This window comes from Cyprinus carpio, chromosome A9, assembly GCF_018340385.1.
Source record: "Cyprinus carpio isolate SPL01 chromosome A9, ASM1834038v1, whole genome shotgun sequence".
Taxonomy (NCBI): domain Eukaryota; kingdom Metazoa; phylum Chordata; class Actinopteri; order Cypriniformes; family Cyprinidae; genus Cyprinus; species Cyprinus carpio.
This window is the reverse complement of record NC_056580.1, coordinates 1,385,792-1,404,053: the sequence shown is the minus strand read 5'-3', so window position 1 is coordinate 1,404,053 and position 18,262 is coordinate 1,385,792. Positions and strand designations below refer to the sequence as shown.

The window sequence follows — 18,262 nt, the reverse complement described above, 5'->3', positions numbered from 1 at the left end:
AGGTTTGGAACAACATGAGTGTGAGTAAATTATGTCATATTTCAATTTTGGGGGGACATATATTAAAAAAAAAAAAAAAAAAAAAAAAAAAAATTCCATACCTACTATTGCTTTCTACAGCTGCTAAACTTTGTTAATGATATTACTATTGAATATGTGAAATAGTGAAATACCTGTAACATGGGCACTGTAATGGAAAGTGTTACCCTGATCTCTGTTGTTCATTGACAGACTTAGATAATACTTGGCTGTGCATCATGACAATGTCTCTTTTCATTAAAAATAGTTAAAAGCGAGTGAGAAAGAACCTTATTCATTTAAATGTTAAATATGTCAATTGTAACAGCATAGTTAATCAGAAAATAGGTTCTCAAGCCCAACGGCTGCCTTGATTCTGTGCAGGCCTATATTTAAGTATGCTGGCCAGAAATGCTGCCAAAATTTTATACAATAACATGAAGTCTTGCTGCATAGTGTCTTGGTAACTTGTGATTAATTTAAAAATAGCAGTTCTTTATTTTATACATTGAGCTTTTATTTGATGTCCTACCTGTCTGTCCTTTGATGCCTGGCTGTCTATCCTCACAGCTCAATTCACCATAGAGTGTCTAAAGCCATTTTTACGCCCCATCTCCGCTCTTTTCGCTCCTGCAGTCCCGACAGACGCCCGAGGGTGAGTTCCTCCCCCTGGATCAGCTGGAGCTGGATGTGGGCTTTAGCACCGGAGCGGACCAACTCTTTCTTGTGTCACCACTCACAATCTGTCATGTGATTGACACCAAGAGCCCCTTCTATGAGCTCTCACAGCGATCCATGCAGACTGAACAGTTCGAAATAGTCGTGATTTTGGAGGGTATTGTTGAAACGACCGGTAAGTTATCTCATCTGCTATTTTTAATCTTACATTGTCTTTAGCCTGGGTTGCAGTTAAAAGTGCATTTTGATGTTAAGTATGTCCTCTGAATAGTTTTATAATTGGCTGGAAATGTACTCACCCTCAAGCTATCCAAGATGTAGATGATTTTATTTCTTCATCAGAACAGATTTGGAAAAATGTAGCATTACATCACTTGCTTGTCAGTGGATGCTCTGCAGTGAATGGGTGCCGTCAGATTGAGCATTCAAACATCAGATAAAACATCACAGTAATCCACAAGTAATCCACACCACTCCAGTCCATCAATTAACATTTTGTGAAGCAGACAGCTGTATGTTTGTAATAACCAAATATGTATTTAACTTCAACAGTTTTTAACTTCAAATTTAAATTGAAAGTCATCTCGCCTGAATCAGGAGACACATTTTGTGGATTCTCACTATAAACTATGACTTTTGCCTCAATAAACTCCTAATTTGCTGCTTTTTTTAATAGTTAGTAAGGTAGTTTTTTTTTTTTTTTTTGATTTTAAGTATTGGTCTAATTCATGGTCATGCAGAATAAAGCATTAATGTGTGCTTTATAAATACTAATAAACAGCCAGTATGCTAGATTTTATCAGCTGTTTGCACTTTCATTCTGACGACAACCTGAGGATCCATTGGTGAGCAAATGTTATATTTTTCCAAATCTGTTCTGATAAGGAAACAAACTTTGTTTGATTTTGGGGTGAATTATTCCTTTAAAAACAGTGCATGCACAAGAAAATGGGACATTGCACTATTTATTCATTTAGAAAGATACCACATCCTGTTAAGGCGAGTTGATATAATAGAAGGCATGGGGTATCTCAATGGCCTTTGAGTGCACATAATTGATTGTGTTATATTGATCAGCAATGAAGTATAATTGTAAACATGCTGTTTGGCAAGGTTGGTAAAACCAGTATGGTGTCAGTGTGTATCCTATAGGATAAAAAGCAATTTGAAAATCTTTTTAAAGCTCTTTTTAAGTGGTTATCGGTTTTTAAAATCATATTCTATTTGTTAAGTATAAGTTTTATTTTGGAATATCCTGTTTGTCCTGTTGGTTGTTTGGAAATGGACATATCACTATGGTTGGCCAGCAATATGAGGTTTTGATTTAACAATGCTATCAAAAAAAAACAAAACAAAAAAAAAACTTGGTGACTAAAAACATGCCAGTAATTATACTGGCTACTGTACATGTTCGCATATTATATTAGTGCTATTCACTGCCATTTGGTCAACAATCCACAGAAAGTCTCAACTACTCTTTTTCCAGTTTTTTTAATTATCTTCCTCCAAGACTTGGTAATTTGGCTTTAGATATATTAAACGTAATCACATAACAAAAATCTTCATCCTACTGTACAAAGAGTTAAATACAATGTTAATAACTGATGAACAGTGGAAGTACTGAATCCCAAGACTCTCCAGTTTTCTGGTGGCGATAAAACTGTTTCTATGGAAACCCACTTTGAATCCCCCCCCCCTCCTTTGTGTTTCCATGAAGCCTTTAAACATATGATTATTACGAAGCCCTGAAAAGTGTGTGCAAAGCACTTTTGTACAGTCTGAACAGAATAACCTAAAAAGAAATAAGTTATTTCAAAAGGGACAAATATCCAGTATTAATGACTCTTGGCAGATTAACAGATGTATTTGTTCCTCCTTGTGTCATTTCCAAAATGTAAGTTTTTAAATATTTTTAGTAAGTAAATATTGTGCTATAAAATGTCCACTTAATTTTAGCGCACAGTATAAATTATGTATAGCTCAAAATATTGATATTAGTCTATACCACAAATATACATCAGCCAAGCTAATACCTGCTCTCAAGGCATTAGCACTGAATGCTGAACAATATATTTCAGACAGCCACTATTAACATTGGTGTGATCCATGGGTGTGTCTGTGAAATAGATGAGGGAACATTCAACAACATCAAACCTCAGCCCTTTTAAAGGGGTCATATGATGTTGCAAAAAAAAAAAAAAAAAAAACATTATTTTGTGTATTTGGTGTAATGAAATGTGTTTATGCGGTTTAAGGTTCAAAAAACACATTATTTTCCACATACTGTACATTATTGTTTCTCATCTATGCCCTGCCTTTCGGAAACACATCGTTTTTTACAAAGCTCATCAGTCTGAAAAGCGAGGTATGCTCTGATTGACCAGCTATCCATTGCGTTGTGATTGGCCGAATGCCTCCAGCGTGTGACGGAAATGTTACACCCCTTGCCATACTGAAAAACTATTTTAAATGGCATGAAAAAAAAAAATGAAAAAAAAAAAGATATGTCCAGACCTTGAAGGCTGTCACTGATAAAGCCTATACTAAAGACTTCCCATTGAAATTAAGCTGTTTTAATTAAATTAAAGTACAGGTAGGTTTACAAGAACACCTTTCTGTGACTGTCATTTTTGAAGATGAGCTGTCTACAGTTGTATTGCTAGCTTACCTGTCACTGCAGGTTACTAGTTAAAGCTTAGTTTAAAGACATTTGATGTTATTCGTCATTTTACTTTTGCCCCTGGGGTCCACTTAAAGTTAGTCAAGACTTTTTTTTTTTCATCCTTTAATATCTGCTTTAGTGCAAATGTCTAATTCAAACTATTGACAGGCTGAAATTAAGTATTTTATAAAAAAATAAACTGCAATATACTTTAATGCAACGAAAAAGAAATGCAGGTGCTACACACAGCCTGGAACAGTAGAAGGTTTGTTAAACTTGACCACATTGTATTATTTTCTATTCACCTCGATATTTTGGTGATATTTGATTTCCTTTGCCATTGAAGAAAACCTCTAATTCTATTAGTTTCAAAGTATGTTATTATACACCAACATCTCTCTTAATATGTTCATCACAGATCAGCTCAGTTGAGAGAGAGAGAGAGAGAAATTCACATTCAAAAATGCATTCAAAACGAGTTTTGAAAACAGTATGTAAAATGTAGAGTTTTGCCAGTGATTGTAAGAAAAGAATTCATGTAATTTATTAGTCACTGAAAGCGTTTTTTTATGCCAAGCAATGATACATGATGCACATTTTAGTCCAAAAAGACTGCTGTTGTTCTCTCTCTCTCTCTCTCTCTCTCTCTCTCTCTCTCTCTCTCTCTCTCATTTTTTTAAGTGACCTAAGTATTGAGAAATTGGTCCTAGAGATAAAAAAAGAAAAAAGAAAAAAACTTAATATATCTAGTTTTAAAGAATACAGTAATTTTTATGAATTAATGTTTTACTAAATAAGAGTCAGTTCAAATGACTGTGTTAATTGTTAAGAGAGGACTGCCCTTTGTGTAGAGATAATTAAGAAGAAACATAATCTGGTAAGAAAGTTATAAATACAGTGAAAAAGATTCAGAGGTTTTTCAGCTCATTGGCTCTGTGACAGGCTCTGGGTTCTATTGAAAACAAACATATTTTATCCACATATTACTTTTCTTGGATTATAATAGTGTGTCCTTCTTAGCACAATCATGCATGGATATGTCTGCATCCATGCTGTTTATTTATATTATCCATTAAACATATGCCAGCATTTTATATCCCTGTCCACATTATCATTTCATGAGCAGGATTTCCCGCTTATTTTCTCTGTGAAGGATATTGATGCTTTTGTGGAAAGATGCAGCCCGCAGCAAAATCCCCTCATAAAAAAATAATCAAAATCCTCCTAAATGCAGAGTGTAAATTTATCCCTGCACTAAGATCAGTCTGATAAAGACCTTCATAAATACTGACTGTAAGCTTTGAGGTTTGCTCAGCTGTTCTGTAACCAGTGATAAGGAGTTTCATAAATGATGAAACCAGTGGGCAGAATGTACTACACTGTGCCAGCAAAACTATAGCCTGAACTATGGATGTGCCCATGACTGCATACACTGTAAAACCTAATTAGCTAGGATAACTCATTTGAGGAAACCGATTGCCAGTTTAAGTTTAGAAACCAATAGAAATGAGTAGGAGAGAGTGGGGTAAGGTGAGCCATTTTTTAGTTACTGTATGTAGACCTAAATATAAGGGAAAATGAGACAGAAGTACACTGAAAGAATCTAACGTAATTTCAGGATGTTTATTATTTATAATTAAACTATCAAAACTATCTAACAAAGGGTTCTAAAAACATGGCTTCATATAAAAAAAAAGTGTTCCTGTGGCTCAATAACAAATTCAGTTTAAATTTCAATCTTCTGTTGTTTGAATTTATTGTAAACTTCAAAAAAAAAAAAAAATAATAATAATAAATAAATAAATAAAAAAGAAATAAAGAAAAAAGAAAAAACCTACACAGGGCGTTTTTTAGGTAAAACTGGTTTCATTGGCCAGAGGAGAACTGCACGAAAAAAAAAAAAAAAAAAAAAATTGTGTTTATTGTCATTTTGCATTATTGACGCACTATTTTCCTAACTAATGCTGTACAGTTGCTTTGACATAATCTGTATTGTTAAACGCACAATATAAATAAAGGTGACTTGACTTTACTTGACTTGACTTGACTTAAAATTAAATAAAAAGTGAATTAGAATGAAAGAATAAATGTCACTGAAACTAATAAACATTTTAGTCAAACGATTCTTGGCTTTTCTACAATGTGGAACAGACCAATAAGGTTTGCAGGTGGAAAAATGTATATTATCAGAAAAGAATTTTGTGCACTTGAACACTGTCCCTATTGTCAGGTTTCTGTACTGTTTTGTTGTGTTTTCCCTCCCCATGTGTTTCCTGTGACCCAGTTTCTCCCTCGTGTTGATTGTTCATTTGATTCCAGGTGTGTGTAGTAATTATCCCTCATTATTCTGTCTGTTCAGTCTGTGTTTGTCGGGTCTACTAACGTACATGTGCTATGTGTGTGTCTCCTGCCTGCCCTGAGTAAACCCTGTATGAAGTTTAAAAACTGTTGTTTGTGAATTATTCTGCGTCTCAGTGTTCTTTGGTCCTCATTCCTTGCTCTACCACAGTAGAAGTGTGACAAAAGACCCGACCGGCTAAAACAGTGTTATTTGCGTGTTTCCCCCTTTTTTGTTTCCCGTGTTTCTTCAGTGTTTGTTCTCTGTTTTCCCCGTGTTCCCTCATGGATCCCCTCGCCTGCACCGAATACCTCCTCCTTCTGCTGGAGCAGGGGGAGAGATCACTTGAGGACCATACCAGACTGTTCCTGGCGCTCGCTAATATCACCAGCTACCCAGATGACATGCTCTGCTCAGTCTACGATGCTAGTTTGAGCACCGTCATCCAAAGATGGTCCTTGAGCGGATTTTGCTGCCTTTCTGGAGTGGATTCTGGCGAGAAACTGATCGCCTCTCATCATCTCTCCCGAGACTGATCTCGCCATATCCACCATCTCCCCGCTGCACAGAGCATCAGCCCGAGCCCACCACTGATGGAGAGCCAGAGCCCGCCGCAACCAACGAGCCATCACCAGAGAGAGCGACAGAGCTGAGGATCGCCAATGAGTCGAAGCCCATGACGTCAGTCCAGGTGCAAGAGCCGGCTACCATGCCCACCACAAGGGAGAAAGACGTTGCCAGTGAGATCGTGAACAGGAGCCCACTGCAACAAGGCTGAGGGTGAGTTATTACTGGATCTGGGAAAATAGAGAGTGGAAGGAGACCTGATAGACTTTGATACCGAACTGCCATCTTTCCTCCCTCCTCCGTCAGTGAGCTCTGCCCCTCCTGTTCCTGAGTTCAGCCCAGAAAGACCGGAGGCTCACAAATGCCCACCCTCCCACCCGCTCCTGCCTCCTCCTCTTCTGTCGTCTGGCAGCCCCTCTGCTCACCCTGCGTCACCGTGGCTGGAGTATCCCTTGACTCCGTCTCCATCCTCTAAGCCCTGGACTCTGCCTAGGCCCGTGGACCTGTCGGCTCCACCATGGCTCCTAGCTACCTCCTCTCCACCGTGGCCCATCAGTCCATTGGTTACACTGGACTCCCTCGTCCCTCCAGCTCCGCCTTGGTCTAGTGTTGACCATCCTGTGCCTCGGGACTCCTTTTTGTAGTCTGGCAGAAATAATGGGTTGTTCTAAAAGACAAGAACACACGACAGTACAATTTTACAGTTGCCAAGATACAGGGGGTGGGTCAACTTACTAGTGGCTCAACTTACCCCACTATCCCCACTAGGAGAGTGGGGTAAGCAGCATGAATATAGACATCTTAACATCCATCTTCTAATCACAAGCTTTACTCTTTAGCACAGTGATCACCCCCAAAGCTCAGACATAATAAACTCTTAAGTCCCAACATATAAACACTGACAGATCTCCCCATATTAAGAAAGAAAGAAAGAAATAGAAAGAGAATGAAAAAAAGAATAAATAAATAAACACTTAATTTGAATGACCTAATATTTAAGTGGTTTAGTTTGGTACAACTTACTGTCACTGGATATTGGATGTACAGTATTACATACTACAGACTGACTACATACTATTTAAATCTATATTTAGTTTTTTTTCTTTTTCTTCTTCTTCTTCTTTTTCTTTCTTCCCCAATTGCTGTTTTGGACAGTCTCTGGTGTTCCAGACCCTAAAACAGCTGGTCATGCTGAAGAATTAATAGGCCCTAACTGACAATGGAGACACCTGAGCAGAGCAGTATTTTGTGCTGTGTGTGTGCTTGGGTCTGTGTCATTTCTTAAGTGAAAAGGTCTTGGTAATTGTGTCTTTAGGGATTTGCCATGGCTGGACTGAATGGTGATAAATTATTTGAGGGTGTGGAGTGGCACATAACCCCATGTGAACCCTGTTTGGTGAGGAAAAATATCTTTCAAGGATCTGCCATACAGACAGAAATAGAAAAAGAGAAATAATTGGCTTAGCAGTGCAGCTGATGTTGTTCTGTTGTATAAATGATTTGTTCTGTACAGAGTTCAGGGATGGGCTCATAGGGTTTTACAGTCATAAATGTTGCGATCAGCCCACCTGCATTGAACACAGCTGAACATTTGGTAATTTATCAAAAAGCAACAACCTTTTATGATCTATAATGGCAATAAATAAATAAATAAATAAATAACAATCATGAACACACTTACAAACAAACACACTTTATACATACAGACAATACAGTAGTAAGACGGAAACCATTCCTCAGAGTCTCACATTTGTAGTACCGGGATGATCATCAAGAATTAAAATAAATAAATAAATAAATAAATCTTATGGACAGGTCTTTTCTTTTTTTTTTTTTTTTTTTTTTTTTTTTTTTTTTTTTTCTTTAGAAATCAAGGTTGAGCATGCATGGTGGTGATATTTAAGCCATGTTTTGCTGCAACAGAACTTGGAAGCCTTCACTGAAGGAACTATGAATTCTGCTCAGCATCAGGGAATTCTCCAGGACATCTGTCCTAATGAGAGTCTGCACTTAAACCTTATTGAAATGCTGTTGGAGGACCTGAAATGTTCATGCTTGAAAGCCTACAAATATCACTGAACTGAAGCAATTCTAAATTCCTCAACAGCAATGTAAAACAGTCATAAATAACTGCAAGCATTTGGTTGGTAGTGTAACCAGCTATTGATTCTACATGGAATACATAAATACATGTTCTCATTGTTGGCCCTATGCAAATGGCTTGGATGAATGTATCTTGTGAATTCTAAACTAATACAGTTTGATATATTTTAATAACTTAATCACAACTCCATATGTATGGCTTTACTGATGTAGTAAACATGATTGGTTGTTCACCTGGTGTTGCATTTGCAATGCAGAAGTCCCATGAAATACAAGTTAGACAAGATAAAGTCTTACAGAAGCAAGCTAAAACACCATGGTTGCATAAGCAAATGCATTTATATCTTTTACATTTGCCATGATACATAAGACAACCAAGATTCATGTTCATCTGTTTCAGATAAAACTGAAAGTGCTTTTAGTGCCACTCACTGGAAATTTAACTTTAAAAGTGTTGAAATGTGCAAGAAGCAATAGTTAGCTCACTATGTTTGTAGACACAACCAATATACAGTAATTGCTCGTCTATATGCAAATTTACACAATTTAACATTTGCCAGACATTGTTCTGATTTTGGGTTTCTCACCTGATAGTACTCTTAGAACCTCTGTGTGTGTTAGATTTAAAAGTCTAAGATCAGGCTTATAACAAATTGATATTAATTTCTGTGGAATATTGGGTCATTGATTACTTGATGACTATCACACAAATGTCTGTATTGTCCCCTGGTCAAAGTAGAACTGTAGCTTTTGTCTTTAGGTCTTCAGTACTATTGATTGATTGCGTTTGAACACCTCTAAGGAGCACTTTAATCGATTGCAGATAAACACATTGACCCATGAACATTTTGCTGGCTGGAGTGGCTCCTTGTGAGGTGATCCTCTGGGAAAGACACTTGCTATTTCTGTCCCATTGTTATGCTACGCCTGTCAGAGCCCTGGAAAAGCCTTCGCTGCTCTTTTCACTCTTTTCATGCTCTTTTCACTCCTTTTCTCTGACCTTACTTGATGTACAACCTCATTTATTCTGTCTCTCTCTACCTATCCCAGTGACTCCCCACATACAAATCTCTTCTGTCTTCTTCAGCTTTACTTAAATGAAAAAAAAGAAAAAAAAGTGTTAATTTTGCATATGGCACACAAAAGTGGAAACACTTCAAGAGTTTCAAAGTTGTCGTCGGATTGGTTGAATTATACAGGATTTCCGTGTTGCGTTTTTTTAACATTCCGCCTGGAAACAAAGATGCCGTGACGTCAAACCCCCTCACGAAAGAAGAAAGCCATCGTGTTTACAACTGTGATGACAAGCGCTTATCCGGATCAACTAAATGCTGGATTTTCAAAAGTATGTGAAATATTTAAAGTTCGGGGCATAGAATCTTTAAAATATGTCAGAGAGTTTTACACACGACACGACATCCAAAAATGTGACGATGAATGAAACAGACTGTGATTGGTTGACGTGATTGGTTGACATGTCAGTCAAATGGCCTTATGGGCGGGCCTTAGCCAATGACGAAAGTTTTGGATGAGAATTTCGGAATCAGTGTGCAAGGATTATGCGTTGTGCAAGGTTTCTGTGCGTGACAAATTTTTAGGATGACGAATACAAAAATACGCGCATGTGAAAATGTCGGATTAAGTGTGCAAGGACCAAGGAGTTAATTTAATTAAAGTAAGAATCAATTAGACTTTGAAAAGTCTAAATGTCATCTAAAAAACTAATACTCCAATCTGTTTATCCTGTAATATAACATTGCTGGAATGATGTATTGATGTATAGACGTAAGACAGATTAGGACATGGCCCATAGAACAAAACAAAAGCCATGTGCAGAAGCAAAGAGCATGGTAAATGGACAGGACCCAGAGCATGTGTCAATACGAAACAAGTCAGAAGAAGACAAGGCAAGTGAGAAATACAAGCCATCTGCTTCAACAGCAGTGTCAGAATATTAACATCAATAATCATCATCATGAATTATTAGATTAGATTAGATTCAACTTTATTGTCATTGCACATGTAAGGTACAATGCAACGGAATGCAGTTAGCATCTAAACAGAAGTGCAATAAGCAGTAAGTACAGAATATACAGTGTCTACAATATGTTACAAATGTACAATAAATATACAAATAAGGTAGTATTATGGACATAATTTACAGATTTTAAATACTATCAGCATGATATACAGATACGTGTACTATGAACATACTATACAGATAGATTATGTATAAGTGTATGTACACTATAAGCAGAAACTATGAACATATGGTAAAAGTTCACCAGGATGGCTGAAGACAGCTGGTTCTTCTTCAGTGTCCTGAGGAAGAAGAGGTGCTGGTGAGCCTTCTTGACCAGGCTGGTGGTTTTTGTGGTCCAGGACAAGTCCTCTGAGATGGTGGTTCCCAGGAACTTGAAGCTGGAGACACGTTCAACAACCATCCTGTTAATGTGGATGGGGTCATGCGTGCTTCCTTTCTTCTTCCTGAAGTCCACAATGAGCTCCTTTGTCTTGCTGGTGTTAAGGAGCAGGTTGTTGTCAGCGCACCATAAGGCGAGGTGGTGTACCTCCTCCCTGTTGGCAGTCTCATCGTTGTCTCTGATGAGGCCAATCACCATGGTGTCATCTGCAAACTTAATGATGGAGTTTGATCCATGCACAAGCTTGCAGTCGTGGGTATAGAGGGAGTAGAGGAATGGGCTCAGCACACAGCCCTGTGGTATTCCGGTGTTGAGTGTGATGGTGGTGGAGCAGGTGTGGCCTGATCTAACATGCTGAGGTCTGTTGGTCAGAAAGTCCATAATCCAGTTGCAGAGGGAGGTGTTAATGTCGAGGTCTCCAAGTTTTGTGGTCAGCTTGGAGGGAATGACAGTGTTAAATGCTGAGCTGAAGTCAACAAACAACATCCGTACATATGTGTTGTTGTTGTCCAAGTGTGTGAGTACAGAGTGCAGCACTGTGCATACTGCATCCTCTGTGCTCCTATTTCTTCAAAGCAAATTGGTGTGGGTCCAGCACTTCATGACAATAGGTGTGAGTGCTACGGGGCGGTATTCATTCAGGCACATTGGGAAGGAGTGTTTCGGCACTGGCACAATGGATGTGGACTTAAAGCATGTTGGCACAGTTGCTTGGGTGAGGGACAACACAGTTGCTTGGGTGAGGGAATTATCATACCACTGGTGGAGAAGCATACAGAAACACGCAAAAAGGCATTGTCATGTTTTACGCATTCATTTCCACATTGTTGGTCAGGATGAACAAGTCACAGTCAACAATCTAAGCATTTATTTTTAATAATTTTACAGAGATGACAGGAAGGAATTCTTTTACATGTCAGGTATCTTGTTCCTCTCCTTTCATACAACTGTGATGACAACAATATTGTATGTTACAATTGTTATTTTTAGTTATTTTGGTAACACTTTCTATGAAGCCCATATTGATAATACATTATGTTGCATGCTTAGTTAGATTTATAATCTGGTGTTTAATAAAAGTTATGTGTTTGTTACATTGATAAGATATAAAGAGCGCTGGTCACTTTAAGAGTTTGGAATGGACAGTGACGTTGACGCTAGAATGTTGTCACACAGTCAGTGATGTAAGTGTTGAGTGGATGGAGTTCAGTAAGGTTGATGAGAACAATAAAAAGTAAAATAAGTTTAAGTACGAGTCCTCTTTACAGACATAACAATTGGCGACAAGGATGGCTGAGGAATTCCCCGCGCTGTCGCTATCTCCCCCGAACCCCTTTTTGCCCCATCCTGGCGAACCTACAGTCCCATGGGAGCAGTGGAAAACGTCGTTTGAAACTTACCTGTTAGCAATGGGCCTCGATGGCGTCCCGACGAAGCGGAAAATGGCCATACTTCTCCACTGTCTTGGTGCCGAAGGACAGCGTGTATTTCGCACACTCGGAGATGCGGACGATTACGCCGCTGCGATTACACTGTTATAGATCGACACTTTGAAAAAAAACAGAGTCTCCTGTAAAAACGGTTGCAGTTCCGGCAGCGGAGACAGCGCGCTGGTGAGTCGATTGCTCAATATGTCGCTGACTTGAGAGGACTGGCAAAACCGTGCTGTTTTGGTGCTTTATCAGATGAGATGATACGAGATCAGTTGATTGAGAAAACAACCAATACACTCGTTCGGGAGCGGCTGTTATTGGAAGATGATAATCTCACTTTAGAGAAAGCTGTAATTCTGGCCTCTCAAATTGAGTCTGCTGCACAGTGTGCTGCTAAATTAAATACATCACACGAATCAAGTGGGGACATGATACAAGAATGCACACAAGTTTACAGGACAGAGGCAGATGTATCTTCAAGTGCAGACATACAATATGCACGTCCTCAAGTTAATCGGCGATGTGGAAATTGTGGGTCCACTAGGCACCCATCACGTGCCCCTGACTGCCCTGCACGGGGGCAAACATGCCGACGCTGTCAAAAGCTGAACCACTTTGCAAAATGTTGTCGGTCTGCCCCAGTTCAAGCTCCTACACAACGAAACCCACGTGTTAACAATACAACCCCTGCCATTATTCATTCAATAAATACCAATTCAGCAGGGTTTTCTACATGCACTGTTACTATAGCAGATTCCTGTATTTCACTGCTACTGGACACAGGGGCTAAAGTCTCACTACTCAATATGGCTACTTATGAACGTTTCCTGACACACTTGCCCCTTCAGCCACCTTCTCTGAATCTGTTTGGATATGGAAGTTCTACAATTGATGTTATCGGCCTTGTACATGCGCCTGTCCAGTATGGCAACAAGGTCCTACCCGACTTCCCTTTTCACATTACACACCATGGCAACAATATCCTTGGATTGGACCTGTTTATTAGTCTGGGCTTTTCTCTGCTGGACAATAAGGGGGCTCAAATTCTGACTGTCAGCTGTCCCTGGCAACATGAATGGCCAACATTGTTTTAAAGGCCTTGGCTGCCTAGCTGCGTTCACTCATCAGCCTCTTTTGGATCCTACAGTTAAACCAGTCATTCAGCCACTTCGCCACATTCCGCTGGCATTGCGTGAGGAAGTCACAGCAGAACTTGTGAAACTGCAAGCAGAGGGCATCATCGAACCTGCTGACGCCTCCCCATGGGTGTCTAATCTGACAGTGGCTAAGAAAAAATCTGGCGGACTAAGAGTTTGTGTGGATTTAAGGTCTGTCAATAAAGCAGTGATCCCAGATCGCTACCCTCTGCCATCAATCGAAGAGCTGACTACACACTTTCATGGCTCAACAATTTTTTCCAAACTTGACCTCCGTCAAGGCTATCTCCAGGTTCCCCTCCACCCAGACAGCAGAAATCTTACTGCATTCGTTACGCACTCTGGCGTATTTCGTTACACAAGGATGCCTTTTGGACTCAGCTCGGCCCCTAGCTGTTTTCAAAAAATCATGTCCACTATACTGGCTGGTGTCCCTGGCACTGCCATCTACCTTGATGACGTCATTGTCCATGCCCCGAATGCAGTGATTCATGAACAGCGCTTAAGGCTACTTTTGCTGCACTCAGTCAACACAATTTGACACTTAACATGGAGAAATGCTTATTTGCAGTACCAGAGGTTGACTTTGTTGGTTTTCATGTTTCAGCCGAGGGCCTGTCGCCTTTGCACTCCAATATTGAGGCTATACATCAGGTGCCGGAGCCTTCATCCGTAGCACAGGTTGCATCATTTCTAGGGATGACAACATACTATATGCGTTTTCTACCTCAGTACTCCACAATCACGTACCCTCTCCGCCAACTTCTCAAAAAGGATGCTCCATGGACCTGGTCTTCAGCCTGTTCTGATGCTGTGCGCACACTTAAGGAACTGTTGACAAGCCCACCTGTCTTGGCACACTTCAGTCTTGACTGCCCCACACTGGTCACTTGTGATGCTTCAGCTACTGCTGCTGGCGCTGTTCTTTCACGAATCCAGAATGGATCGAACGGCCCGTGGCCTTTTGCTTCTCGCGCATTCAGCCTGACCGAACAAAAGTACTCAACTGGAGAGAGGGAGGCTCTGGCTTGTGTATGGGCCTGCGAGCGTTGGCATGCCTACCTTTATGGCCGAAAATTTACCCTTCGGACTGATCACCAAGCCCTCAGTGCACTTATGTCTCCTTCTGGGTCTGGTCACAAACCACTGCGCATGTACCGTTGGACTGACCGCCTCCAGCAGTATGACTTTACAATACAATACACCTCAGGCAGAGATAATGTGGTGGCTGATTTGCTGTCCCGTTCTGTGTCATCGCCCATTGCCTTCTGTCAGGTGGCTGAGGACGGGGACCTTATTCATTTAGTGCATGCACCCCTGACAGCCTTTGTGTCCTTGGAGGAACTCACAGCGGAGTCTGCCGCTGATTCCACACTATCTGCGGTCCGTGAGTATGTCCTGAATGGCTGGCCTACTCAAGTGGCAACAGATATCCAGCCATATGCCAGAGTGAAACACGAATTGTCATGCTGGAATGACACATGCTTGGCTCGTGGACACTGCGCCATTATTCCTGCTAACTCAGAGAGGACGAGTGCTGACCATGGTGCATGAGGGCCATCTCGGCATAGTCAGACTAAAGCAGCGCTGTAGGGATCTTTGTATGGTGGCCGGGGTTGGACAAAGACATTGTGTCCAACAGCTTGTTCGGGATTGTGCTCCATGTCTTGTAAGCGGGAAAACAGGCTCACCAGTTCCGCCGCCACTAGGGTCTTTGCCTTGGCCAACTCGACCCTGGGACCACATTCAGCTGGACATCTGTGGGGAACTCCATGACGTGCCTCATCATTTGCGTTTTCTTGTAGTAGTTTATGATCTACATTCGAAGTGGCCAGAGGTTACATCTGTGGGCTCGGTCACATCCAGTTCCATCATTGACTTTCTGGAGTTGCTCTTTGCCCGCTGGGGCCTGCCAAGGACTTTGACGACAGACAATGGCCCCCAACTAGTGTCTGTTGAGTTTGCCGGTTACATCCATAGCAAAGGAATCAAACACATACAAAAAGCTTACTATCACCCACAGTCAAACGGGGGCATAGAGAGATTTAATCGGTCACTGAAAAATGGTCTGAGAGATTACTTGGCTTAAGGCTGCTCTTTCAACAAGGCCTTGTCTCAAACTCTTCTACACTACAGAGCAGCTCAGCATGACACTACTGGAGTGCCACCAGCAAAACTGATGCAGGGATGAGAGCTGGAGTTACCCCTGCATAGACTTTGCCCTCCTACTTCTCATGGTGGAAATCCGGTGGTGAAAGCCAGGGTACGTGAACAACAGCTCAAAACACGGGGCCGATTCGACGCAAAGAAAAAGGCCCGGATTCCAAGAATCTTCCCAATGGACTGGGTGCGGGTTCAGCGGCCACACCGGAAAAACAAGCTCCACACTTTCTGGTCACAGCCCCAGCAGGTGCAAAAGCATTTAGGTCCAGTTACATTCCAGCTATCTGATGGTTCCCGTTGGCATGCCAGTCGGCTTAGGAAAGTACCGTGCCCTTCTGGTGCAGATCACACCTGAGACACTGTGCTCCCTTGCTCTCTGCTCAGTTCTTCATACCCTCTGCCCCCAGCACAGCATCCAGTGACTCTGCAAGCAACATCCCTACCACCATCTGAACCATCGCAAGGCAGGCCTACCAGATCGCACACTCGGCCTGCTCGCTTTCAGGATTACTTAACGTTCTTTCACACTTAGTTCACTGGGAGGGGAGGGGAAATGTTGCATGCTTAGTTAGATTTATAATCTGGTGTTTAATTAAAGTTATGTGTTTGTTACATTGATAAGATATAAAGAGCACTGGTCACTTTAAGAGTTTGGAATGGACAGTGACGTTGATGCTAGAATGTTGTCACGCAGTCAGTGATGTGAGTGTTGAGTTGATGGAGTTCAGTAAGGTTGATGAGAACAATAAAAAGTAAAATAAGTTTCGAGTCCTCTTTACAGACATAACACATTATACGGGTATTCTTAAGGCATTTTAATGAATGCGTAATGCATTATAATAAACCTAAGGAATAATTGACTCTGGGCCGTTGAATTATTAGAAAAATAATGCACACCTGAGGTGGTGATGTTACACCTCGGGTGTAAATTATTTTTCTAATAATTCAATGGCCCAGAGTCAATTATTCCGCTTATACTACAGTAACCACACCTCAAGACATCGATGAGATGATATATTTAAAGGGATTTGTCTGTTTTTTGTACTTAAATCGCAGTTGTGAGTAGGATTATTTCTTCTGCATCTTTTTTTTTTTTTTTTTGCTGGTTTCAAAACATCATTTTAAAGCTGTTAATGAAGGTTTGAGACATTGATAGCATTCTAATGCAGTTATTAATGAAGTTATTAGAAAGAGAGCGAGAGAGACAGAGACACACAGAGGAAAAAAAAGAAAAAGAGAGAGTGCTTGTGTGAATTAAGCTGCCTCTGTTCGTCCCTCAACAGTGTTCTGCAGCAGTATCTCTAAACAGTGCTGTTATTAGCTTGCTAGTGAGAAATGTCATGTGTATTTACTTTCGGAAAATCGTCTGTCATGTTGTTTTTGTTATTCTTGTGTGCTGTATAGGTACTGTATGCTAATTTCCCTTATTACAGTTAACTATGTGAAGAGATATGGAACTATAATGAGGTCAAGAGAGCTGCCTGCCTACGTTCGCCGTGTGTTTCCCTGAAAATAATTGCACACCTCAGAACATTCGTCAGCCAATCAGATTCAAGCATTCAACGGCCCGTAGTATAATATGTTATATCATCTTATGAATATTCATAAGAACAGTTTTAATGTATTATAATGTTTACTTATTTGTGGTTATACTGTAGGTTTTAAGAGTATGATGATTTATAACACACAGTGAACATGTTGCATCCACGTAAGTTACAATGGATTATATTTCTCATAGTTATAATGTATTATAAGTCTTATACCTTGCCATCTTTCTTATGCTATTTTACTTAAAGCAATCAAAGACCACTTATAAGTATAGTAATAATAATAATAATAATTTTTTTTTTTCCCTCAAACAGCCATAAGATCAGAGCAGATGAATGTGTAATATGACACATTTGCTTTGAACTATTTTTATTGTAATATCAGTTTGATTATTTTGATGGTACACTTTCGATAGCTGTTGATAAGTAACTCTGCAACTACATGTCAGCTAGCAGTCATTGGAGTATTAGTAGTATGTCTGCTAAATATATGCTGACACTTTATTTTGATTGTTCCCCAACAGACAAACTGACTAACTTTGAGTAACTTTGCAAGTATGTCAACATTCTACCTACCCTAACCTTAACCTAAGCCTACTAATATTCTAATGAGAGTTAGTTGACATGTAGTGGAAAGTTGCTTATAGTCAATAGACTAAGGGGACCATCAAAATAAAATATAACCTATATAAACATTGTTTTTTTTTTCAGCTGAAATTATTAACTAGCATTAATCAAAATTAATATTAGCCTCACAGGGAACACTCAAATAACACTCCACACCTAACCACTTACAAGATGTAGTAAGATACTGTGCAGATCTTAAATAAACAATGTCAAGATATATAGTCCACTATAAATATCAAAGTAGATTTATGGTGATCATTGTGTGTTATAAATAATCATAATCTTAAAAGTTAAAACCACAAATGCATAAGCATTATAATGTACTATAATTGTTGTTATGATTATTTATAAGATAATATAACATATTATAAGTTTTTTTTTTTTTTTTTTTTTTTTTTTTTTTTTTTTTTTTTTTATAATGCATTATGCATTCATTGTAATGCCTTAGTAATACCTTAGTAATAATTATATGTATTATAAATATGGGCTTCATAGAAAGTGTTACCGTTATTTTATTTATGTATTATTATTATTATTTTTTTTTAA

The 18,262-nt window shown here is 39.6% G+C and overlaps 1 protein-coding gene across 1 annotated transcript in view; it reads left to right on the top strand.

The window, feature by feature from the left end:
• kcnj3a (potassium inwardly rectifying channel subfamily J member 3a) overlaps positions 1 to 18,262 on the top strand; it is a 48,900-nt gene that overhangs the window by 3,004 nt on the left and 27,634 nt on the right. Inside the window, exon 3 of the mRNA XM_042763110.1 lies at positions 655 to 871. Coding sequence (XP_042619044.1) covers positions 655 to 871 — 217 coding nt within the window. The remainder of the gene's footprint in view (positions 1 to 654; positions 872 to 18,262) is intronic.